The 26,476-nt window shown below is 35.7% G+C and overlaps 1 protein-coding gene across 1 annotated transcript in view; it reads left to right on the top strand.

Moving 5' to 3' along the window:
* The window catches only part of CSRNP3 (cysteine and serine rich nuclear protein 3), a 101,014-nt gene that overhangs the window by 14,698 nt on the left and 59,840 nt on the right, over positions 1 to 26,476 (top strand). Inside the window, 1 exon segment of the mRNA XM_060621335.3 lies at positions 1,661 to 1,831. Within this exon segment, the coding sequence (XP_060477318.3) occupies positions 1,661 to 1,831 (171 nt within the window).

The raw sequence follows: 26,476 nt of genomic DNA, 5'->3' as shown, positions 1-26,476 counted from the left end.
TGTTAGTATAAGTCATGTAAAAGACGTGATTTAGTAAAACAAGGCAGTAGAACATGAATTTGGGAGTACTCTCAATTTGATGAAGCCGCATAGTGGGTGTTTGCTCCTTGAGGGCAGTGAACATGTTCTACTCCCTTTTGTGTCACCTACTCCACCCAAGGAGTCAAGCATATACATACCAGTAGCTCAACATGTACTCAGATGAATGGAAAATATTGAAATTAATGGTAAATCCTTATGAGACATTTAATACTATATTTAATTTTACTAGAAAACACACAAAGATGGCCAAAGAAGAGATTTTGACTAGGTTTTAAGTACTGGGTTTTGTCACTCTCTAGGACTAGGAAGTGGACACCCCCAAGGAAGGGAGCTGCTGGAGAGCAGACTAGAAATTAGACAAGTGGTCCTCCGATATGAGTACACAGAGTGCCAGGCACTACCTCCTGGAAGTGTCTGATTCAGTAGATCTGAAGTGGGGCCAGTGGCCCTCCCTAGTGATGCTGATTCTGCTAATCCAAGTAACCCACTTTAAAAACTACAGAATTAGACTTTTCGAGAGAGCTGGCTCAGCTGAGGGGACCTGGGCGTGTTGCCTTGCTGTGTGATCTTCACAGAGAAGGGGTGACTTCAGAGATGTCTGAGGGCAGTATCTAGAATAGTTTCAAGGGTCTTGCTTTCTCTTGATCAACAGGACTGATAGCTTCACTCTGGCAGGAAAAGGAGATAACGGTTTCACGAACTCAAATGAGACTTAAAATTAGCTGACGTAAATGAGATAGAAGTTGGAATGCATGGAATCAACTTAGTAATACTTTTAGCTAAGTTAACCTAATTTAGCAATGGAAGACCATGTACATACATATCTAAGCTAATTTATATATAGGTTATTCCCCGAAATATCCTTACACTGCAAGGAAAGTTTATGCTCTTTAGCTGACTGTGCATATGTCAAGGTAAATGGGGAAGGTGGAGAAAGGGCAGCCCAAGGAGAGAGGAAAGCCCATTCATCCTAGAGAAAGCATTTAGGAGAAACTACCCCCACCTTTCCCCCTGCCCACTAAAGGCTGTTTCCCAGGTAAATAGCCTTAGGAAGTTTCTGAAAAAGTGGCAACAGCTTTGGTAACCAGGTATCATGGGAACACATTTCATCTAATTGCAGTATTGAAATGAAAACTACCTAAAATTTAGAACCGATTTCATATGCTTTGTTGTGTTCAGCTAATTAGGCTCTTGCATTTTAAAACTTGAGTATGAGGTTTTTGCATACTTATCTGTGTTTCTTCTGGATGAATTTTATGTAAGGCAGTAATCATTTAAGACTTTGGGGGATATTGACACTTTTTTCATTACAGGATTTCATGGACTCAGGTAGATTTTCTCAATTTGCCAACAAAAAGGAATAGAGAAATTATATTAAAATAAGCTGTGTCTTTAAAAAATGGTTGGTAACCAAATGGTCAATTGCTCGTATTTAATTTTAGTTTAAGTTTTGTTAATTTGAAAATATTTTTAAAAAACTGCTTAGTGATCCTTTCAAGGAAAGACTCAGCTCATGTATAAAAAGAAAAAAACACACATAAAAATGACTCTGGAGACCTTGGCTACACATCTAGCGGTCAAATATTTCAATGCTTCATTGCTCCCGTTCCTGTTACAGGTACATGTGACAGTGCTGCAGCTATGAGTGGAATTTTAAAGAGGAAGTTTGAAGAAGTTGACGGCTCTTCACCCTGCTCCTCTGTGCGGGAATCAGATGATGAAGTTTCCAGCAGCGAGAGTGCTGACAGTGGGGACAGTGTCAATCCATCCACTTCTAATCATTTTCCCCGTGAGTACGGAAACCATACCTGAAGCTAATTGTCTGGTTCTGCGGTGAAAATAATTGTATCATCTTGGTCATTGTTTTGAACCTTTATTACTAGTTTTGTTTTGTCCCTGTAATTGATTTAAAAGCAAAACATGATTAAGTAAAAAAAGAAGCATTTTTGAGGTATCAGTAGATGCTTTTATTTGGATTGCTTTTGGGAGTGGATTATTTTGATAGTGTTAACCAACTGATTCAATGAAAAAATGGTATTTTTTTTAATTTTTTAAATGTTTATTTTTGAGAGAGAATGAGAGAGGGAGAGAGCAGGGGTGGGGCAGAGAGAGGGAGGCAGAGGATCTGAAGTAGACTCTGCGCTGTCAGCGCAGAGCCCAATGTGGGACTCAAACCCACAAACCCTGAGATTGTGACCTGAGCCGGAGACAGCCGCCTAACCGAGCCACCCAGGCGCCCACAAAATTGTATTTCATTATTATTAATTTTAAAAGGGAGCACCCTACTGAGAATATTTGGGGAAAGACAAGTCCAGACACAGAAATTTATCCTCCCAAAGCTGAAATGATATTCTGGGGCGGGAAAAAATAGATGTATTTGGGAGCGGGAAGTCTAAGTTATAATGAGAAAGAACGTGCCACCCCTGCAATAAGAGACAAGAAGGGTACAAAACTCTCCCAAGTGTGTAAGTGCATGCGGTTTATACTTCTTTCTACTCATTCTTTTATTCTTTATCCCCAAGAATAATATTTAAAGCCCACAAAGAAAAAATAGAGATGTATGCCTTCTCATTGATTCCTCTTTCTGTCACACTGTGTGTTAGCCAAAGCAGGCTTCAGGTTCTGAGCTGTCAGCACAGAGCCCCATGCGGGGCTTGAACTCACGAGGTATGAGATCACGACCTGAGCCGAAGTTAGACACTTAACTGACTGAGACACTCAGGCTCAGAGCCCCCAGAAAATTCTTAATACAATCTGCAAGCTAAAAGAAACTGGCTAGTAATAGCTAAATGATCTTCTTAAAGTTATTTTCCAACAGGAAGATTTTACCATATCATGATACCATGAGAGATAACTAGTCTTAGTTTTTCCATTTTTCAGTTAAGTGGCTGATTTTATTAATATGCAATCCTATAACATGGAATATAATTTGGAAATGTGAAAACCCAGAAAACCAAAAGAATAAACAATAATTTTAAAGGAGATAAAGATCTCAATAAAACTGTTGAGCATGAAACAAACTAAAATCAAAAGCATTCCTTTAAACAAGCAAAACTAATAGAAAATATAAAGAAAGAGCAATTATAATTATCACAACAAAAAAATCATAAAGTATTCAGGGACAAGGCAATTGTGTAATGTAAATAATCTGCAAATACATTTATATATGTCATGATGATATGAAATGAGCTTGTGTTTTTGATTTAAAAGAAGATACATGTGTACGTATTAGGTCTTAGTATTAAAAGTGGTAATAACATCATTATCATCATCCAGTAGAGTTTTGTGAAGATCAACAGAACAAGTGAGATAATACACATGAAAGAACTTTACTAAGCACATTTTATATTGAAAATTATGATCATAGCTAATATTTATTGGGTATATAAATGCTTTAATAGCTTTGGAGCTATACAGCTCCAATGTAGGGATATACATTATCCCTACTCTTTCCGTCCATTCTAGAAGTACCACTACCTTCAGTTTATAGAGGAAATATGTAAGGCTCAGAGAGGCTAAACATCTTGCCCAAGGTCACACAGGATTTGAGCCTAGATATATATGTGTGTATGTGTGTACCTCACTCCATAGTCTTCACTTTTTCCATGATCTCATACTGCCCTTTAATTATATAGCATTGAATATATCTTTAAAATATTGTTTATTGTGGGGCGCTTGGGTGGCTCAGTTGTTTGAGCATCTGACTCTTGACATCGGCTGAGGTCATGATCCCAGGGTTGTGGGATCGAACCCTAAGTCAAGCTCCACGCTGAGCATGAAGACTGCTTGAGATTCTCTCTCTCTCTTTTTCCCTTTGCCCTGCTCCCCTGCTTGCATGCACTCTCTTTCTCTAAAATAAAGAATAAAAAATAAATGTTGTTTATTTTGAATTAGTAAAGAGGTAGGTTATGTTTCCAGATATAAAGATAAATAAAGTTATTAAAGCTTTCCATATTAATTTATAAATATTAGTGTAGTCTCAAAAGCCTCAATTGGATTTTCTTAGAAGGTGATAGAATGATAAAAATCTATTTGGGAAAATAAGCTAATGAGAATAAAGGTATATTTTTAAAAAGACAGTATAAATGTTGAAAAGCCATTCCAGATATCAAATCATAGTAGAAAATTATTAATTTAACTTTTTTGATACTGTGCTAGATCTAGGAAAGTATAGAAAGTCTCAGCATGTTATATATAAGAGTTTAATGTGTAAGAATACAGTTTTACAGGGGTGCCTGGGTGACTCAGTCAATTGAGTGTCCAACTCTTGATTTTGGCTCAGGTCATGATCTCTCACTGTGAGATTGAGACCCACGTCAGGTTCTATGCAGACAACACAGAGCCTGCTTGGGATTCTCCCTCTCCCTCTCTCTCTCTCCCTCCCCCACATCCCAAAAGTATATGCTCTGTCTCTCTCAAAATAAGTAAAAACATTAAAAAAAAAAAAAAGAATAGAGCCTTATAGAGCAATGGGGAAGGGAAGAAGTATGTAATAAATGGTGATGGTGTTAGAGTTTGAAATAGAAGTAATTTAGATACACATCTCACAACATATGCCAAAATATATTCCAGGTGGATTAAATAGATTAAAAAAAATCAAATTTTGGGGATATTGTTTATTTGTCAGACATGGGATCATTACCCGAGTTTTGAAGTAACAAAAAAAGTCACATTGCAAAATACTGATATTAAATATATTATTTATTATATTTAATTTAAAAACACATATGAATCTTTTAGATAACCTCCAGAGGCAATCCAAACAATAGGAAATATGATTAGCAAAATTTTAAAGCATGTAACAATAGTAATAATAATGCAGATTAAAATAATACTAATGAGATTCTGTTAGTATGAAATCACAGAAATTTTATCTCTGTGAGATTAGCACTCCTCTCCAGTAAAAACTGCTGATACCTAAGTGCTGGTGAAAGTCACTGTATAAATCATAGGTACATACATTGCTACTGATGGTAGTGAAATTTATTTATTTATTTATTTATTTATTTATTTATTTATTTATTTTAATATATGAAATTTATTGTCAAATTGGTTTCCATACAATACCCAGTGCTCATCCCAAAAGATGCCCTCTTCAATACCCATCACCTCCCCTTCCCTCCCTCCCACCCCCCATCAACCCTCAGTTTGTTCTAAGTTTTTAAGAGTCTCTTATGCTTTGGCTCTCTCCCACTCTAACCTCTTTGTTTTTTAGGGTTTTTTTCCCTTCCCTTCCCCGATGGGTTTCTGTTAAGTTTCTCAGGATCCACATAAGAGTGAAAGCATATGGTATCTGTCTTTCTCTGTATGGCTTATTTCACTTAGCATCACACTCTCCAGTTCCATCCACGTTGCTACAAAGGGCCATATTTCATTCTTTCTCATTGCCACGTAGTACTCCATTGTGTATATAAACCACAATTTCTTTATCCATTCATCAGTTGATGGACATTTCGGCTCTTTCCATAATTTGGCTATTGTTGAGAGTGCTGCTATAAACATTGGGGTACAAGTGCCCCTATGCATCAGCACTCCTGTATCCCTTGGGTAAATTCCTAGCAGTGCTATTGCTGGGTCATAGGGTAGGTCTATTTTTAATTTTTTGAGGAACCTCCACACTGTTTTCCAGAGTCGCTGCACCAGTTTGCATTCCCACCAACAGTGCAAGAGGGTTCCCGTTTCTCCACATCCTCTCCAGCATCTATAGTCTCCTGATTTGTTCATTTTGGTCACTCTGACTGGCGTGAGGTGATATCTGAGTGTGGTTTTGATTTGTATTTCTCTGATGAGGAGCAATGTTGAGCATCTTTTCATGTGCCTGTTGGCCATCTGGTTGTCTTCTTTAGAGAAGTGTCTATTCATGTTTTCTGCCCATTTCTTCACTGGGTTATTTGTTTTTCGGGTGTGGAGTTTGGTGAGTTCTTTATAGATTTTGGATACCAGCCCTTTGTCTGATATGTCATTTGCAAATATCTTTTCCCATTCCGTTGGTTGCCTTTTAGTTTTGTTGATTGTTTCCTTTGCTGTGCAGAAGCTTTTTATTTTGATGGTAGTGAAATTTAGAAAGCACTTGGGAAATATAAGGGCCATAATAATATTCATATCTATGAGTCTGTACTTCAGATAATTTACCTGAAGGGAGAAACATCAAAAATGAGGGGAAAACTACATCAATGAAAATGTTGGTGGTTAGTGGTAGTATCAAAAAATGGGAGTAGGAGGTGGGGAAGAGAAAAGTAACATGTCTAAGAGCAGGGAAATGATCCATTAAATTATGGTGACTTACACAATTATTTTCATAATAGTTGTGAAGATCTTCTGGCAGTATATAAAATGCTCATGAGATAAAATTAAGAAAAACATGGGTGCCTGAGTGGCTCAGTCCGTTAAGCATCTGACTTCAGCTCAGGTCATGATCTCACAGTTCGTGAGTAAGCCCCGTATCGGGTGAGCTCGAGCCTTGCTTCGGGTGAGCCCCACTTCTCTCTGTCTCTCTCTGCCTCTCGTGGGATTCTCTCTCTCTCTCTCCCTCCCTCTCTCTCTCTCTCTCTCTCTGCCCCTAGCTCACTTGAACCCTCTCTCAAGAAAGAAAGAGAGAAAGAAAGAAAGAAACCAGAATACAAAATTTTACTTCTATTGTCATAAAGGCAAGAAATGGTATGGCACCTTAGCACTGAAAATGATTTGATTTTTTGAGGTATTAAAAAGATGAATGAATTTTCGTATTTATTAATTTTCATTTCTGTTGATATTTTATGTCTCCCTCAACAAATAAATCTTAAACTTAACCTAATATGATGACTGTCATTCAAATTGTGTTTATGTATGTGGACAGCAGATTGATTGAAATGGCGTGATCCGCTAAATCATCCAGTTTCTTCGCTAACTTGTAAAGGCTTTAATAAGTTATGTGTAATCGAAGTGATTTTTCTATTGAAGAAAATAGACATATTTAATGATGTCCAAAAACTTATCAAAATGTTTCAGCTCATTGTTTATTATCAGTGGTGGCTGGCAATGTGTTCGTTTACTAAATTGCTGATTTAACTGTATTAAATGAAACCTGGCAGAGATTTTTCACAATTTTTAGAAATTTAATTGATTTAATTAAACAATGCCCTTGTCATTTAATAGTCTGCTTAGTTTACCATATTTTTATTATGGAGAGGGAGAAGAATAGTAGGAAAAGCAAAGAATCAAGAGATAAAAATTCTGCCTAGAATATTTACTGTATGAAAGACCTGGGCATATTAACTAATGTGAAAGGGGTAGTTAAAAGGGTTTCTTGTTTCTAGAAATGTATTTCAGATTATTCACTAGTCCTAAAATTGATATGCAAATTTTAAAAATATGTTTTATTTCTTTTTTCATCTAGATTAAAATATGTACTTATCAGCAGTGGTCTTATCTGCATGTAAATCTGTGGATCTAAACTTTTAGGAATATTATTAGTGGTGAATCCTGTTTCTTTAATATATGTCTCTACTTTCAGAAAAAAACCTGTCTTAGAGTAAAGAATGATTTTTGATGACTATCAAATTTGTGTGGCATTAGGAAACCAAATTTAGTTTCACATTGAGATTTTTTGTAATGTGGTTATTTAAATCTCACCATCATGAGCTCATCTTTCAAATTAAAAATATCCCATGTACTCAGTACTTTGCAGGGATTAACATATTGTGTAACAACATTTTGTTATCATTACAAATACAGGCATTGATAAGATTGGTATGTGTCAGCAGCTATAGTAGTAAAAAATTCCATGCTATTCTAAGCATTCTTAGATATTCAATTTGTAGCACATCACATTATAACAATAAAAGCTTCAAAATATAAATCAATAAGGAAATTAGGCCTCTTTTCATGGACTTCTGAGTTTTGCTAGGCAACTAGCATGCTTACCAGCCATCAACCAAGGTCACATCGTGTACTTCCCTTGAGATAGAAGCATCTGGATTCTGTATTGCTGTGGAACGCTTTGTTTCATCAAATCCCTGTGGCTCCATAGCCAATCAGCCTGTACTTGAGCACTGTCGAAAGGAAAGCTGCAGAGAAGCTAGAGAGGAATGATTTTTTTCCTGCCCTTTCAAGGTTCTTGGCACTTCACACGAGTAATGAGAAGCTATGTGATGAAACATCCTCCCGAAAGGAACACATTATTTTTCCCGAAACAGTGTTTCTACAAATATATGTACAGTATTTAGGAAGTGAAAATATCAAGAGGTAAAAGGATAGATCTTCTAAGCTACATATGAAAGCAGGTAGTAGACGTTTTACATAGGGTTGTGATTTTTTCATTTAAAAAACACTTTCACATTCTTGAGTTCATTTCTATCCAAGAATTGTTGTCTGATTAGAAGCTATTATTGTAACTATATTCTAAAAGTAGAAATCACCATTCAGAGATATATTCCTAATTTACCCAAGGGCTGAGATTATAATCTGTTTCCCTCCCTCCCTCTTTCTTTTCTTACTTGTCTCCCTTTTCTCTATGAATACACAGACATACATATGCTACCATGTGCACCCAAGTCAGCCTGTTTCTCCAGTATCTCTTCCGTCCCACTGACTGCACATTTCTTAAAGAGGTTTGAGATAAAGAATCCACAGAAAACAGATTTTGACATGAAACTTTGTACTAGAAGTAACCTATTCTCTTAACCTAGGAGTTAAAATGCATTGAAAATTTAGTTTCAGTTTCAACAAATAGAGTATATCTTATGTTACAGGCTCTGAGTTAAGTGCTTTCAGACATGACAAAATAATAGACTACAAGTAGTAAATACAATTTAAGATACAGGAGCAGATCATGTCTATCCAGCAGTGTGGTTTACTTTGAGAACTTACTATCCCATAGATAAATGTAGCAATCTATCCCTGAATCTTTGATTTTTCAAACAATAGAGGAGTGTTCAGGCAGAAACCTAACACAGGCGTATCAAGGGAAGTCTTTGATTAAGCAGGAGGTAGGGTCACGTGACCCTCAAAATCTCCTGTCTACTCTGTGATAATATGATTCAAAGAACAAGGATCAAAATAGCATCTTAAGTTAGAGCTGAGACCAAGTAAGAAAAAATAAGCAGCATAGGTCAAGACACCTCTGCAAAGCTACTGTTAAAATAAGAGATCTCCAGACCCTCTGCATCCCCTTATGTTGAAGAAGAACCTTTTAGCATGGCCTTGGAAGATCAGACCTGGAACCAGTTGCAGATGTGCTTATACGAGGTCAGTGTCCCCATCCAAACAGCAGACATAGAGCAGTTGAATCTGTAGGTATTTAGTTGGTTGGGGATATGAAAGTTAAGTAGTTGGGAGAATTTGGAGTGTAGGAAGATAGATATGAGTTAGTGGTCCATTTAGAAAATACTCATAGGAATGCACTGTAAAGTCCAATTCCAATACAATGGAGTTGTTTTCAGATCATTTCATCTGAGAGATCTGAGAGATCCAGTGTGATGAATCAGAGATAGTTAACCATTGCTGCCTCCTCTGGCATTTAGACAATCCTTCAGGCTGAAATGTCTTCTCTGCCTCCCAATCTCTATGAAGTTCTATACCCGCTTTAAGGTTCACATCAAATACTTCTTTCTCCATGAAAACTTTACCACGTCTCTCATTTTACCCTGCTCTTTACTAAGTCTTTTGGTATTTCACCAACATTCAAAACTTTGGCAGTGGTTTTCTATATTCTTTCCATCCCAGTATTTCCCCCCAAACCATGATGTCAGTAGGCATATGATGGCTCACTGAACCATTAGCCTCATATTTCCTTGACCACCTCTATTCTGAAGTCTTTATTTCTATTCTATTTATGTCCTTTACCTCCATTTCAGTCAGCTGTTTATGTCCACAGCCTCATCCAGAATATTGTTACAAATTAGAACAGCTCTACCACCAATCAAATTTCAGTGTTCCACACTCAGACCACAACCCCTTTTCCTTCCATGTCCTTCCTCCCCAACTCCTTTTTTTTACCTCATCCTCTTGTTTTCCCCAGTAAAGCACCCACCTCTTGTTTTTACATATCTTTCTACCCTTTACCATTTACTTCATTATTTGGTTTTTTTCTTTTGTTTTTTTTTTTTTTTTTTTTTTTTTTTTTTTTTTTTAATTTGGAGGCCAGGACTTTTAACCATTTTCCTCCCATATTCTTCACTCCATATTTCCTTTTTATGCAAATACATGAAAACTTTATTTATTTATTTTTAAAATTTTTAAGTGTTTATTTATGAGAGAGAGAGACAGAGTGAGAGCAGGGGAGAGGCAGAGAGAGAGGTAGACACAGAACCTGAAGCAGGCTCCAGGCTCTGAGCTGTCAGCACAGAACCCGACACGGGGTTCAAACCCAGAAACTTCAAGATCATGAACTGAGCTGAAGCCGGAAAGTTAACTGACTGAGCCACCCAGGTGCCCCCAAATATGTAAAAACTTTAAAGAAGTTTTAAAGAAAATGACAAACACTGTGTTTTCAGATTCAGCTGCTCATTATTGCCCTACTACCATCCTGCTTGGTGCCCCCAGTTTTCTCTCCCATTTCACAGCACTGAGTGTGTCAGACTGAAGTCACGCCACCTTCTCCCTCATACACAGCAGCTCCTTCTTGTCATTGAGGACCCTGCCTCCATATATATCCTTCTCCCTTTAAGCGGGGCACTCAAAATGAGTTTGGAAGGAATGAGTGTAAGCTCATCAAAGTCAGGAACAGGTCTCTGTACGCCTAACTTCCAGTAAGCACTTAATAAATATTTAGATAAATGGATGAATGAATAGACACTTATTAAGCATGTACTCTTTGCTATTCATTGCACTAGTCCTAGGAGCCAGAAATATAAAAGTAAATGAGACATGATTCAGCTTCTGTAGAAACTCATAGTCTATTAACACTAAAGCATGTCTCCAATGCTGACTGTATTCTGTCTTACATTGTAGTTATTTGTACACACACCTTATCTTTTCTGGAGATTTACAGAGCTGAAACGTGTGTTCTTAGGACTTATACTGGTGTAGGTACAATTACTGTTACATACTTGATAAATGACAGTTAGCTTTGTAAAGCGTTGTCTTGTTTTAGTACAACTAAACCATACAAACAAAAAAAGAATGCATTTATTGTAGGACTTTATAAGGGCATGGACATCAGTGGAAATACATACAGATTTACAAGCTAACTGTGTAATTTATGATTTTGATGGGTATCATTGTGATATATCAGGATTCTGATATAACAGTTATTATGTCCAAATACATCTAATGGCGAGCTGTGTTTTAAATAGGGCCCCACTGTAATTCTGTATTCCCAGCATGTACCTTTCTGGTTTCATTTGCTTATATATAGCTTTCCTAGGCAGAAACATCACTGTTTAATTGGATGCTGTGCAGCTATTTATGCAGTAGCTGTACAGCACACTTGAGGGAATCCAAGTTGCTTTCACCTTCACCATCCTTTGAATCAACTAAGAAAAAAAGGGATTACCAAGTCAGACCACTAACATTATATAAATACAGTTCATTTAGTTTGGTTTGGTTTGCTTTAAATTCAGCATCAGGACCTCAGGTTGAGCCATAATAAATGGTACCATTAAGCGTAGCTCTTTATTCCAACGTATTGAGAATTCTGGTTTTGTTTCCTTATTTGCTTTTCCTAGCACAGTCATGTGTTCTATAAATATGTCTCAAATCTGTCCACTTACCTCCATTTGTGTTGCCAGCCAAGGACATCTGTCTTTCATCTCTCTCCTGGACCCCTTCAGGAGACTTCCAGCTGTTTTCTGCCTCCTCTCTTGTTGGAGCCTCAGTCTTATCTCTGTGCAGGAGTATATTGGATCTCCACTTTCCTGCTTAAATCCTTAAGTTGCTTTCAGATGTACTCATTACTATGACCTCCAAAACCCTGTACAGCTCCATGATTGAGCCTTTGCCCTCCTCCCCAACCTCCCCCTCCTTCTTCCCTCCATCTCAAAAATTCAGCCACATCGATCTTGACTCAGTTTTCTTTTTTTAAGTTTTTATTTAAATTCCTGTTAGTTAACATGCAGTGTAATATTAGTGTCAGGTGTAACATAACAAACCTTTCTTGCCCTAAGATCATGTCTGGAACAGTCTGTGCATGATTGATTGACTCTTTAGATTTCAGGTTCTGGAACTGTCCCTGATCACCCATCCAACATATGCAGGCCCAAAGTCCTCATCTCTTAGAGATGTATGTGGACGTTTTACAGGAAAAATAATAGATATCTTGGAGTTACTTTCAAATAACGCAGCAAAAAGAGAAAGAGAGACAGAAAATGAGGCTGAAAAATATATATATTATTCTGTATTTTATAAAATTAAAAATTTACATAATGCATTTTAAAACTATTCAGCTTATCCTAAAACTTCTGTGGAAGGGTCAGGGCTAAAAAAATTTTGAAAAAGAATAAGGAAAAGGGAAGGCATGCTTACCATTACAGATTTCAATACTTCAAATGCTAAAATAGTTAAAACACATAAAATTAGCTCAGACAGACAACACATGGAATAAAAGAGAGCTTAGAAACAGACTCATATTTAATGGTGATTAAATATGCAACTTGGTATGTGACAGAGGAGACTGAGTTGGAAAAGGAGGGACTGTTCTAATAATGACCTTTTAACAACTGGCCAGCCACATTTAAAAAGATAAAATTAGGTCCCTACCTCATATCATACATGAAAATTAATTCCCAGTGAACTAAGTACGTAAATGTAAAAAAAACAAATCAAAACTATAAAACTTGAAGAAAAAATATAGGAAAATATCTTTATGTCAGATATGATGCCAAAAAGACAAAGCATAAGAAAATACACTTGGGTACATTAAACTTGTTTATATGATCAAATACAGCATCAAGAAAGTGAAAAGATGAGCTGCATACTAGAAAAAATATTTGCAGTTCATTAACTGACAAGAAAATAGTATTTGAATATAAAAAGAACTCTTACAAAAATAAAGAGCCAATGTAATAAAAAAGTTATAGAATATGAACAGATAATACACAGAGAAAAGGCTGATACAAATATGAACAGATGTTCAACTCTGTTACTAAGTAGGGAAATTAAAATTGCAAAAAGACACCATTTCACATGTATCATATCATCAGATTGGCAAAATTTAAAATTTTTTTTAAATATTTATTTATTTTTGAGACAGAGACAGAGTGTGAACAGGGGAGGGACAGAGAGAGAGGGAGACACAGAATCTGAAACAGGCTCCAGGCTCTGAGCTGTCAGCACGGAGCCCGATGCGGGGCTCGAACTCACGAACCGTAAGATCATGACCTGAGCCGAAATCAGATGCTTAACCGACTGAAACACCCAGGAGCCCCAGATTGGCAAAATTTTAAAGTTTGACAACATCATGTATTGACAAACCTGTGCTGAAGCAGGAACCCTCATAATGCCACTGTGAGTGTCAGATGACTCAATTACCTAGAAAACCCAGTATTGAAAGTTAAAAGAAAGATTAACTGTGGGCCAGTATAGGATTGGATAACTGTAGTTTGCTCATATGATGATAAAATGGATAACAGATTGAACTGAATAGTCAAGTTTACATGTATGCACTATTGAGTGAAATACACAAGTTGCAAAGCTCTATATGATACACGTATGTAATTAAAACACATCAAACGACACTGTATTTTATTGAAGTAAAAATATGCATAGGAAAGGATGATACATGACATTGTGAAGATACCTGTAGAGATGAAGAGTAGAAGAATGGGCGGTGGGGGTTTACTGTACTTTCTCACTTTGCTTATATTGTAAAAGTAACAAGCTGAAGTCAATATGGTAAAATATTAACATCCATTAAATATGGATAGTAAATACATACTATTTTTGGAAGTTTGAAGTATTTTATAATTTTTAGCAAGTTTTACATATTTTTCACTTGAGATAAAAGTCCCTGGATTACCCCACTATTCTCTTCCCCTTTATTTTCTTTCTCAGTACCCTTTTTTTTTTCCTCAGTACGTATCACAATTTGGATCTATTTTATAGTGGATTTGATTATACTTGTATGTTTTTGTATTTGTTTATATTTGGGAATCTGTTTTGTTTAACATTGTATTCCTGATAGAAAAAGGCAGAATGGGGGCACCTGAGTGGCTCAATCGGTTAAGTGTCCAACTTCAGCTCAGGTCATGAGCTCAGGGTTTGTGAGTTTGAACCCCACATCAGGCTCTGTGCCCAGAACCTAGAGCCTGCTTCGGATTTTGTGTCTCCCTCTTTCTCTGCCCCTCCCCCATTCCTGTTCTGTGTCTCTCTTAAAAATAAACAAACATTAAAAAAAAAAAAAAGGCAGAAGATCCCTGTAGCACATTAAAAACTTCCAGGCCAAATTTGTTCATTAACTAGAACTAAATTTAATCTGTTCATTGAGATTCTTCATCTTGTCCACAATGATCGCCAAGTGTTATTGCCAAATATTCTTCTGAAATCCTTTCATACACATTCAGTGCCCAAGTCCTAAAATGTAGGGAGCAGCATCTTCCCCAGATGTTTGGCTCTAGGATGCACAGTGATGTTTACAAAAATCACCATTGGAAACTGCTTCTTGTGCTTTTAAAATTCACTGTAAACTGTTGCAGGATATACAGTACATCCCACAAGACCTTTCTCCCCATTATGGTGTTAAGGTAGAATATTGTCTCTTTAGTTGATCATCGGTGAAGTAGTTGCTTGTGTTTGGGAGCCATTGTGAAAGAGAAATATTTAAGTTTGCTATGATTTCTTTCCCCTAGTACTTCAGTTGAATTTGTGAAAATGGGACTACTGTATTGCAAATTTCTCCAGTGTGTTTTAAGTGGAAAAGCCACAACCAAGGAGCTATAAGATCTTCAATGTAGTTTTAGTTCTATTACAAGTAACTCTGACTGTGGTTTAACCATTTAACCTGTTTCTTCATTTGGAAAATGTGAGAATAGATTGATATTCAAAGTATGGTAATTTGCATAAATTCCATCCAAATATAACATGCTACTGATAGTCCTCCTTGCTTGAGTTATTTATATTATATTTGAGGATATCTCTGTGTTTTCAGTGTTTATGCTTGTGTCCATTAGAATATATATATATATATATATATATATATATATATATATACACACACACACACACACATACATACACACACATATACACAATGGAATATTCCATTTGGTGATTTTGGCTTGTAGTTTCCACATAAGGAAATGAAAGTCGTGAGTTATTTTAATTGGTTTTGTTTGGGGGTGTCTTGATTAAGTAGATAATATACTTAAAGTATAGTGTATTAAAACTACTTGTTGAACAGGCAGATTTTTGATTAATAATAATAGGACTGTTGGTTAAACGTCCAACTCTTGATTTCAGCTTAGGTCATGATTTCACAGTTTGTGAGTTTGAGCCCTGTGTTGGGCTCTGTGCTGACAGTGCAGAGCCTGCTTGGGATTCTCTCTCTCTCTCTCTCTCTCTCTCTCTCTCTCTCTCCCCCTCCTCCCCCACTTGCATAAGCACGTGCTCATGTGCTCTCTCTCTCTCTCTCTCAAAATAAATAAATAAAACTTAAAAAACAACAATATAAGACTGAGTGAAAATAAATGATGATATTTAGAGTAAGATGTTGTAAATGTTGGTCTATTGATAGAGAAATATTGGAGAAATAAATAGAATATTCACGTACCTAATGATTTTTAAAACTTATTTTCAAAGCTGTACTTAGCTGAAATGTATAAGTGCACACTTTGGAACGTCTCATTACTACAAAAGAATAATGTAACTGAAAATTTCTGAAGAAATTCACAAAAGGATGAAGCATTAGCAGCAATGATTTATCTGGAATATTTTTAAAATGCATAGTCATTTGATATCATGAAATGTTATTTATAACTGAATATCCACATTTGTCTCATTTATGTGCTAATTGTGTTTTAAAAATTGGTGAGGTCAACCTTACTTGTCAAGCATAAGGCAGTATATTTTGAGAGGAATTTCTGTCCTAAAATATCTTCTACCATATGACTGAAAATTTTGTCATTAATGTAATCCCATTGGGATGACTATTAAATCTACATATATGTGGTCTATCTAGTAGTTTAAAATGTAATGTCTGGACTGAAACTGCCTAGATTCTCATCAAAGATTCTCTACTCAGAGGCAGGTAATGTATTATCTCTGATATTTGACTTCCTCATCTATCAATAGCAATAGAAAAAAATACTACCCTATTGTAAACTTGATGGTGACTGAAATGAGTGAATATAGGCAAATTGCTTTATACTGTACTTGATATTTAGTAAATGCCCAAAAGTATTAGCTATGGTGATGATGTTTCCAGTGAGGGACAACACAAATTTTATTAATAATTATTCTGGTAGGGCCGCCTGGCTGGTTCAGTTGGTAGAGCATGTGACTCTTGATCTTGGGGTTGTGAGTTCAAGCCCCCTGTTGGGTATAGAGATTACTTAAAAATTTTTAAAAATCATAAAAAAATAATTATTCTGGAAAACTACCTGTAGAGAGAGTAGGTCTCCAGAGGAAAGAGACATATTACAGTTATGTTTTTGATAGAGTGGGAGAGAAGACTGGAAAGATCCAGATTACAGATGCAAATCCAAATATCTTCAGATCCAGTCAAGCCCTAGAACTCTGAGAAAGCAGCCAAGTGTATGACAAGAGGGCATGGTGGACCTAGAGTATTCCTTCCTAAAAGGTTTTATATTTAATAATAGTAATAATAATAATAATAATAATAATAATAATAAACCTATCTAATCCAGTGAAATTCTTCTTAAAGTTACATTCAGTTTACTATCTACCTGTTTGCTACCCCTCGTCCAGGTAGTGGAACATTATTCAAGTGACATGAGATTTTATCATAGCTGCTGCAGAAGGTAGAATTTTCAGAGTATATTCACCATTCTTGGCAGCATGAGTCTTAAAAAATTGTAAGAATTCAGAATAATAATCATAGCAGTAATAACTGGCATTTATTGAACTTTCTTTACACATTCCGTGCTAGGAATTGCACTTACATTTTATGTGTGTTCTCTTAATTAGCACAACCTATGAAGCATCTGTCACTGATTTTAAGTAGGTACCCAGAATCACAAAGCTAATAAGCTTTTCATCTTTGCATCATTTTGACTCTGAATCCTGTAATTTATACTATTGTTTCCTATAATCAATGTTGAAAACAGCATTATCAACCTTTCTCATTCTTGCATCACTTTTCAGACTTCTGAAAACATCTCGTATCAGTTTGCATCTAATTCAGAAAATACAGTAAAGTCTTCTGCTAATTAATCAAATAGCACATAGATTCCATTTTAAATGAGAGAATCTCAATAAATAGTGCATAGGTTGAGCTCAAAGATAATACGCTCTATTTGCTTACTAACTCTTTCCTGCATACGGCTTTTTGCACTGGTATCATAAATCTTTGTATTCAAATTCCTTGGTTGATAGAGCTTTGTCCTCTTAGAATTTTCTGAAGTTGAACCACTTAGTCTCTTTCTGAATGGTATTTTCTTTTCTGAGTGAAGGAGCATGGATGAAGAGGTGCTGACATTGTTATGACTGAGGGGGTAAGACAGGCCTTGTGGCACCTCCCAGCCAGGCCACTTTCCTTCGGGAAGTGCTTTACAGCTACAGAGGAGGGGATGTCTTGGCAGCCGCCTCCCCTTTGATTGACCACATCAGGTTTTAAAAACATCTATGGGCTCATTAGCATCAGCCATTTGCAGAGCTCTTCTGTAGACCATCCTAATGGAAACATGTGAGAGCTTTTATGAGTGTACTCCGGGGTAAGATTTATGGGAAATAGTCACAGCAAGTGTTCAATGTCTTTTGGACCTATCCTCCTAAACTCTGGGCACCATCGGAACATCAATAAAGCATGAGTTTTGCGTAAATATCAGGACAGAGAAATAAGTGTTGGCACAGGTATTTCTGGAAAATTTTCTATAACAGTTATCCAGGAGAATTTACTAGAAGAAATGGGTAGTAACTTAAGACTTAAAAATCAAGTAGAGGGAAGAAAGGAGGGAGGGAGGAAGGGAGAGGGAGAGAAGATAATGTGGTCAATTGGATTGAAGATGTGTACTTATATACTCAGAAAACGGGATTAGGGAGGGGAAAGGGTACTCAACAGAAAGAGGATTGTGGGGGACGAGGGCTGTGGTTGCCGAAGCACACAGCATAGATAGCAAGTACATGGCTGGTAAATAAACATATGCATTATGATACCAATTGTTTCGTTCCAATTAGCATCTCTCAAAGTTTTCAGTTAAGACACCAAATCTGTTGCAAACTCCTAAGAAGGTGGGTTTCTTCAAATGGCAAAAGAAATGTGAGGTTTAAAAAATATTTATTACTACACTTTACCTGCATTAACACATGTAATTGCCACAGCAATCCTAGGAAATGGGTATTATTATTTTTTAATTTTTTAATGTTTATTTTTGAGAGAGGGAGAGAGACACAACGTGAGTGGGGGAGGGGCAGAGAGAGAGAGAGAGAGAGAGACACTGAATCCAAAGCAGGCTCCAGGCTCCAAGCTGTCAGCACAGAGCCCCATATGGGGTCGAACTCAGAACCTCGAGATTATGACGTGAGCCAAAGTCGGACAACTTTGCCACCCAGGTGCCCCTGAAATAGGTATTACTTTTAATCCTAATTTTTTTTTTTAATTTTTTTTTTCAACGTTTTTAATTTATTTTTGGGACAGAGAGAGACAGAGCATGAACGGGGGAGGGGCAGGGAGAGAGGGAGACACAGAATCGGAAACAGGCTCCAGGCTCCGAGCCATCAGCCCAGAGCCTGACGCGGGGCTCGAACTCACGGACCGCGAGATCGTAACCTGGCTGAAGTCGGACGCTTAACCCAACTGCGCCACCCAGGCGCCCCACTTTTAATCCTAATTTTACAGATGATAAAATGGGAGTTCAGAGAAGGTTAGTGACTTTTCTAAGATCTTACTGTTAGTAAGGGGTGGAACCAGATTCAGACCATGGCCAGCTTCACTCTGGTGTTGGAACTCTTAAAAACACCTCCTTATGGAAGTCTCAAAGGACCTAGTCAATGAAAACTTTTAATCTCTGGTATGAAGTTCTGAATTGCTTTTAGAAATTTGCAGTTTAACGCTTGTAGAAACCTATGTGGGTGTGGTTTAATTTTCTAAGTATAAAATAAAATCATTCAAATTATTTAATTAAAAAGTCTTTGTGGTACAGCTTTTATGTATTGCCTAAAAGTAAAAACGTCCATAATTTAACGTGCTTGCTCTTGCCTTTAACTCTTTATTTGTTCTTGCCTTTAACTCTTTTAGATAACAATCACCTCTATATTGTCTAGGAAATATTTGTAAAACCACAAGATGCTTTCCAAATTATTAAATGCTATTTGCATTTCTTAAAAACATTATTTTTGCTGTTATTCTTGGTAATCAATTAGTTCTCCAATTTTTCAAAGTTGTGTTTTGTATAGAGTAGCAAAATTAATTATCTTAGAATTTCTGAATGAAAGAACTATGCATATGTAAGGAAGAATAAGAGTACTATATGACCTGCATTCTTTTCTTCAAAGGTTTAAGGATATATACGTGAAAATATCAGTTATAACCATCAAAACAGTTTTTTTAATTCCAAAAAGGTTATTTTACATAATCAAATAGCATTTTTGCTTTTGTCAGTATGTATTTTGTACTTTGAGTCATTTCCATAAAAATTATATTAACATAAAATTATATTAATTTAATTTTTCAGCCATGGTACGGGTATTTGCACCATGGAAATTGGTGAACACCACACATTAGAATGATCAATTTATTGTTTTGTAGATTGTGTAGAATTAAGAAAGCGATGAGAAAAAATATTAGTACAAATTAAAATTATGTCATTTTTATAGCTTTTGCACTGTACGTAGCATAAAGAGATGAAAACATATTCTTTAAAAAATTTTTTTTAATGTTTATTTTTGAGAGAAAAAAAGAGTGCAAGCAGGGGAGGGGCAGAGAGAAGGGGAGACACAGACTCTAAAGCAGGCTCCAGGCTCTGAGCTGTCAGTACAGAGCCTGACACAGGGCTTGAACTCCTGAACTGTGAGATCATGACCTGAGCTGAAGTTGGACGTTTAACTGACCGAGCCACCCAGGTGTCCCAAAAATATTCTTCTAATAGTCAAAAATTATCTCACCTAGCAAAGAAGTCATTCATGTTATTAATGAATGAATTATTTTAATATGCCTTCAATGCTTTGTTTTCCTTTCACTCATTTACTTAAATGAAAATGTCAACCAATATTTATATCTAAACTACACATATCTGTCAATTGCCACAAGAGGTTGGTGATGGATACATAAATTAAGCAAAAATCAATTGACATTTGATTCCATGAGAACCAAAATATTAAATAGAATTATAATAAAGAATATTTATATTTTATTATTATTTGTAAATCACGAGCTATGCATTCTTTATGTAAGTAAAATTTATAATAAATATATGCATTTTGTGGGGAGCCAGTTGATTTACCAGAATACCACTGGGTTCACTTTGATCATATGTGAACTCACGAGAATTTTTGTGTTTTTAAATTTTTCTGCACTTTTATTCTTTTGAATACCCTAGGTATATAATTTTGGTGTTTTTTAACTGATAAAATGATATTTTGTCAACTTTTATAAATATTAACTCATTAAAAATTCTTAAAACTATAAGAATTTGGGAGAAAAAATAATTACATGCTATTCATTACAGTGAAATGAAAAAAAGAATTTGGGTGATAGTTCATAGATATTTTGCATTTAAGTATTTTTTTTTAATTCCAACTTCTCTTTTATGTTTCTGTATCCAGTCCTCTTTTGCTATAAGCATTTGTCTGATTTGTGGTCAGTTAGCTCAGTTAGTTAGAATCTGAATGTTAATATCAAGCTTAATCCCAGACTGACCACTGGATCAGCTTCATTCTCTTCCACTGTGGAGGTTAAACCCTAATTATGATCAGATAGCTACAATGTCTATTCTTCAATACTATAGAAACTGGCTAGAGGATAAATAAGTAGATGAAAATGTATCACAGTAACAGAAAAAAAACAGTACAAAATGTGTGGTGCTCCATGATCTTTGTATACAGACCACAGTCACAAAGGATATACCAACAAATATATTCCATCTATGACTTTTCAACACAGATGTGACTGGTCTTTTTGCTGTGCTGTCTTCCAGCAGTTGCTTGAAAAACTATGAGGGTCTTTTATTCTTTCTTGGAAATTGAAGTGTACTTTTTTTAATATTAAATTTATTGTCAAATTGGTTTCCATACAATACCCAGTGCTCATCCCAACAGGTTGTAGTGTCTTATTTTATTAACATAGCTTTCATTGTCATGACCATTAGCTAACATTAACTAACACCCAAATGGTTCTGTCATTAATTGGACTCTATGAAATTCACAAAGTTAGGCACCTTTGCTATTGAGAAACAATAGCAGCAGGAAGACAGTATGAACCAAAACCAAATAAATTGCCATTTACACCGAGTAGACCATTTTTATAATGGTTTACTTGAAATATTTGATATCCATTCACATCTTTCCCCTGTCCATACAGAGCAAATTATATATGTGGAAGGATTATGGAGTGCCAGAAATAACAGCCATCACAGGGATGTGAAATCCTCTGAGGTTAATTATAAAGGGGAAACAAATTTTGAGTTGGGCCTAAAGAATGATGTGGTAATGTATTGCAAATTGGAAAAAGAAGTATAGCAAGATTATCCTTATGAATATTGTTATTTATATGGTGTGAGGTTGGGAGGGTATTCAAAAGTGCTATTACATGTTAGGAACACATCTCTTGTCATTTAGACCCACTTTTCCCTTTCTTTCTTTTGGGATCGTTAACATTAGGACATTACAGTCACAAAGCTATCAATCACACCCAAGGTAGCAAGAGTGACTTTGTTTTTAATAGAAGGTGTATGGGGTCCCGGTAGTATTCTGTGTATCTGAATTATAGAAGAACTACAATAAAGTCAAGAAAAATAACAATAAAAAAAAACTAAAGCCAAATCTCTTCTAATTTATAATTTTACCTGAGATTGTTCCTAGGAGAATACAGAGTAGGTGAGAGATTTATTAGGAAAATCCCCTCTTTGATCTCCTAATTTTCTATTTATTGTGTTGTGAAATTAAAAATCCCATGATATCTTTTTCTTCTTATCTAAACTTCTTTTGACTCAAATTGTAATCTGAAGATTACCAGTATGGGATCACATTCACTCTTTTTTACTAACACAGTAATTTCATTACATTAGTAGTGACCCTAGCGAGCTAACAGTGCTTCTTGGTGAGTTGGGTTGTTGGTGGCCACATGTGATCCCCCCCACCCATATGGTACCTCAGAGCCGCTAGGAAAATCAAGAAAGCATCAGAAATATCAAGAGAACATACTAGAGAGAGAGAGAGAAGACACGTTATCTTTTTAAATCAGTTATAAAGTTCTGCACTCGCAATGCGCAAAGCATTATCAAAAAGAAAAGAGTTGGAGGCTCAGAAATTCTTGCCTTATAGCCTAGAATTTATTTGTTGGCTTGTCCTACTATAGGTAATTTTGACCTAGGGTATTTCCCCACTAGCTCAATCTGATAAAGACACTGAATTGTTATACAGCCACCTACGTTAGGAGGATTCAGATTCCAAAGATAAAGAGTTTAATGAGTTCTTTTAAACTTAATAGGGAAATCACTCATTTAATTATTAGGCTAAACTTACTACTCTGGTTGGATGAAGAGCCTATAAGAGTAAGGATTGAAAATCAAAGAAAATTCTCAAATGAAAGGCATATATCTGAAGGGGGCACCCAAAGGAAATCCAAACTTTTTTCCTCTCCTATTTCTAGAAATTTTATACAGTTGACCCTTGAACAATATGAAGGTTAAGGGTGTTGACCCCTTGTCAGTCAAAACTCACATGTAACTGTTGACTCCCCCAAAACTTAATTACTGATAGCCTACTGTTGACTGAAAGCTTTACTGATAACATATAGTTGATTAACATGTATTTTCTGTTATATATATTATATTCTGTATTATTACAATAAAATAAACTAGAGAAAATAAGTTATTAAAACCATAAAAGAAAATATCTTTAAAGTACTGTATTTATTTTTAAAAAATCAATCTGTAAGTGGACCTGTGCAGTTCCACTGTTGTTTAAGGGTCAGCTGTAAATCACATAAGCAAAAATATTTTACTGCAAAAAATTTTTAAAAGTCAAAGGCACCTTTATGGTTAAAAATTACTAATAATATGGTTTTCTATAAATGTTACAGGATAAAGCATTTAAACAATTTATATTTGTACAGTTTTTCTTTTTGATCAATTTGATCCAGCCAGAGTTTATGCCTATATAAACCTTCTAAAACTTATCTAAGGTATCTGATCATCTACTGTTCAAAAAAAGAAAAAAATGAAACATCTGTAAAGTGAATAAATATTTTTAATTTTCTAATTTTTTTTGGAAATCTATGCAGATGCTATTACATATAGTTAAATAAAATATTCAGTTACAATAATTACCAGTCCAAAGTGGCTTTTCTTTTCATGTATTTCTCTATTAAAAGATAATGGGGCAGTTGTAATTTTGATAGTAAAAGGGAGCCTCAGTCTTGAAAAAATTGAAAAACCACTGCTCTAGATATTAAAGTATGATTTATTCAGAAGTAAGGATATGTCCAATGGAGTTCATAAAATAGACCATTCAAGACTTACTAGTATCTCATAGATGTCTGTCACTTCCTATAAAATTACTTTGTTCAGATTAACATTACATAGATGTTTATTTTAAGAATCATCTAGGTTAATAAAGCAGAAAAGCTTTTAAATATTACCATAGAATTTGTGAAAAATTGTAAGCATGCCCTTGATAAATTGCGACTGATTTTCCTTCGTATTCTGTAATACAAGCCCATCGTGAGTAGTGTGAGTATTGAAATCCCATAATTGCAGTGACTGAAATCTCACATTTGGTTTTTATAAGGTGCATCCTCACTCAGCGGATGCTTCCATATTTTCATAGAAGGAACCTACCTGAAAGATATTGCAGGGGCTCCTGGGGGCTCAGTCGGTTAAGTATCCGGCTCTTGATTTTGACTCAGGTCATGATCTCACGGTTCATTAGGTTGAGCCCCATGTCAGGCTCTGCACTGACAGCACGGAGCCTGCTTGGGATTCTGTCTCTCCTTCCCTCTCTAACCCTCCCCCTCACATTCTCTCTCTCTCAAAATAAATAAATAAACATTTTTTTTAAATGAAGGATATTACATTTTAATTCCTTTCTACAACTGAAATGTCAATACTGCCTATGGATTGAAGGGCCTCAAATTTTGTTTACCATACCCCATGTTTGTGTATGTGAGATAGGATTATATATGATAATAAACACATATTATTTATTATGATTAATATACTTAATATAATAAAATATTGTGTGTGTGTATATATATATATATATATATATATATATATGCTCTTCTTCAAATTTACACTTATAAGAGAAATGGCCACCGCATAGTCACCTCACTTTTCTTAACCTTATTTTAATTTCTTTCCTCATTGTAAAAGAACATAAAGGTAGGGTCACATTATGATACATCTTAGGCTGGAAATCAGAAGCCAAAGTAAAGAAATACTAGTTCTTGGTAAGCGGTCTTGGGTCACTATAGTCCTCCTGGGTGTTAGGCCGAGTCTTGTCCGACCACAGGTGCTCTTGGCAGCTTCTACTGCAGGCGTCCTACCAAAATATTATTTTTTGTGTCCTGCTTGCCTCCCTCAGTCCTGTTTTTGAAATACCCTTGATGCCAACTCCAGCTTTCTTGTCTGGCTTTTCATCTCACTGTCCTCCCAGCAGGCACAGTCTTCTGCCGGTATCCTTCCATTTTATGAGAATGGAAGACACAAAGGGACAAAACATGGCCTGGCCCTTAAGGAACTCCTAGTTTCACTGATGGGAAAGGAAGTGCAAACAGTTTTCAGTAGAGCATAAAATGAGTCTGTGGAAATAAGGGCAAGTCTGTGAAGCAGCACTGAAGCAGAGTGTTACTGTTTAAAAGGGATATGGACCAAGAAGGTGTTACAGATGAGGGGACGTTTGACCTTTTTGTCTCATTTAATTACAAATCATATTATTTCTGTATGAATGTGAGTTCAGTACAGGTTCTCATCATTGTCCCTCTCTGTCTTTTCTTGTTGAAAACAAATCGTGGGGTGTGGGGTAGCGATGAACCATAGGGATTCTACCCTCAAAACCAAGAGCCCTACTTTTAGCTACTGTACAAACTGTATGTTAGCCAATCTGACAATAAATTATATTTAAAAAAAAAGAAAAAAGAAAAAAATCAATCCATCTTAAACAGTCTCTCTATATTTGCTCTACTTACCTGTGTGTGTACATACACACACACCTCACACACGTTGTCTTGCTTCCCCTATTTTGGCCCCATCTATTCCTTGCTTTCCCACTTGATATTCTGACTTCCCACTTGATATTTCTATTTATGTGTGATATTGAATGTTTCTACAGATGAGAATGTTTATTTTGTCCATCAGAACCTTTGGCTTTACTACTTAGAGAATTTTCTTCAGATCATTGAACATGTTCCCCTACTCTTACAAATCCTAAAAGGAAGGCAGAACTTCCCTCTTTGTGCTGGTGTTTTATTCTGTTTTGAAATGTGCCCCTTTTTTTTTTTTAACTTAAATTCAAGTTGTTTAACATATAGTATAGTATTAGTTTCAGGAGTAGAATTTAGTGATTCATCGCTCACATATAACACACCCAGTGCTCATCCCAAAAGTGCCCTCCTTAATGCCCATCACCCATTTAGCCCATCCCCCCATCCACTTCCCCTCTAGCAACCCTCAGTTTGTCCTCTGTATTTAAGAGGCTCTTATGGTTTACCCCTCTTTCTGTTTTTATCTTATTTTATTTTTCCTTCCTTTCCCTATGTTCATCTGTTTTTGTTTCTTTCTTTCCTTTCTAATAAACATCCTACTATATTTCTGCTGTATTTTCCACCTTAAAAAAATGACTTACGAAGTTACTGTGGCACTCAGAAAAGAGAATGTCTGTAATTGAATTTTAAAAGTTCTTCCTTGCAAATGAATACTTTAAATTCTAGCAGCCCATTTCCCTCCTTTTATATGTGTATTTCTTCCACCATGTTATTGTCCAGCAAATCCTCCTTAATTCTTATTTGGCTTTAAAGATCTCTAGAGGGATTAGTTCTGGGTCTGTACTTTTTTTTTGTAAGAGTCAAAATATGTACTTAAAAAAATAATATATTAAAGAGAGACATATATTTAAATAGCTTTTTCTTTGGTGTCTATGTATTATTTGTTTGGCTGCTGTAACAAAATTATAGTCATTTTAGCTACAT

The sequence above is a fragment of the Panthera onca genome, chromosome C1 (assembly GCF_046562875.1).
Source record: "Panthera onca isolate mPanOnc1 chromosome C1, mPanOnc1 haplotype 2, whole genome shotgun sequence".
Taxonomy (NCBI): Eukaryota; Metazoa; Chordata; class Mammalia; order Carnivora; family Felidae; genus Panthera; species Panthera onca.
The sequence above is the reverse complement of the archived record's forward strand: the minus strand, read 5'-3'. Positions and strand labels throughout refer to the sequence as shown.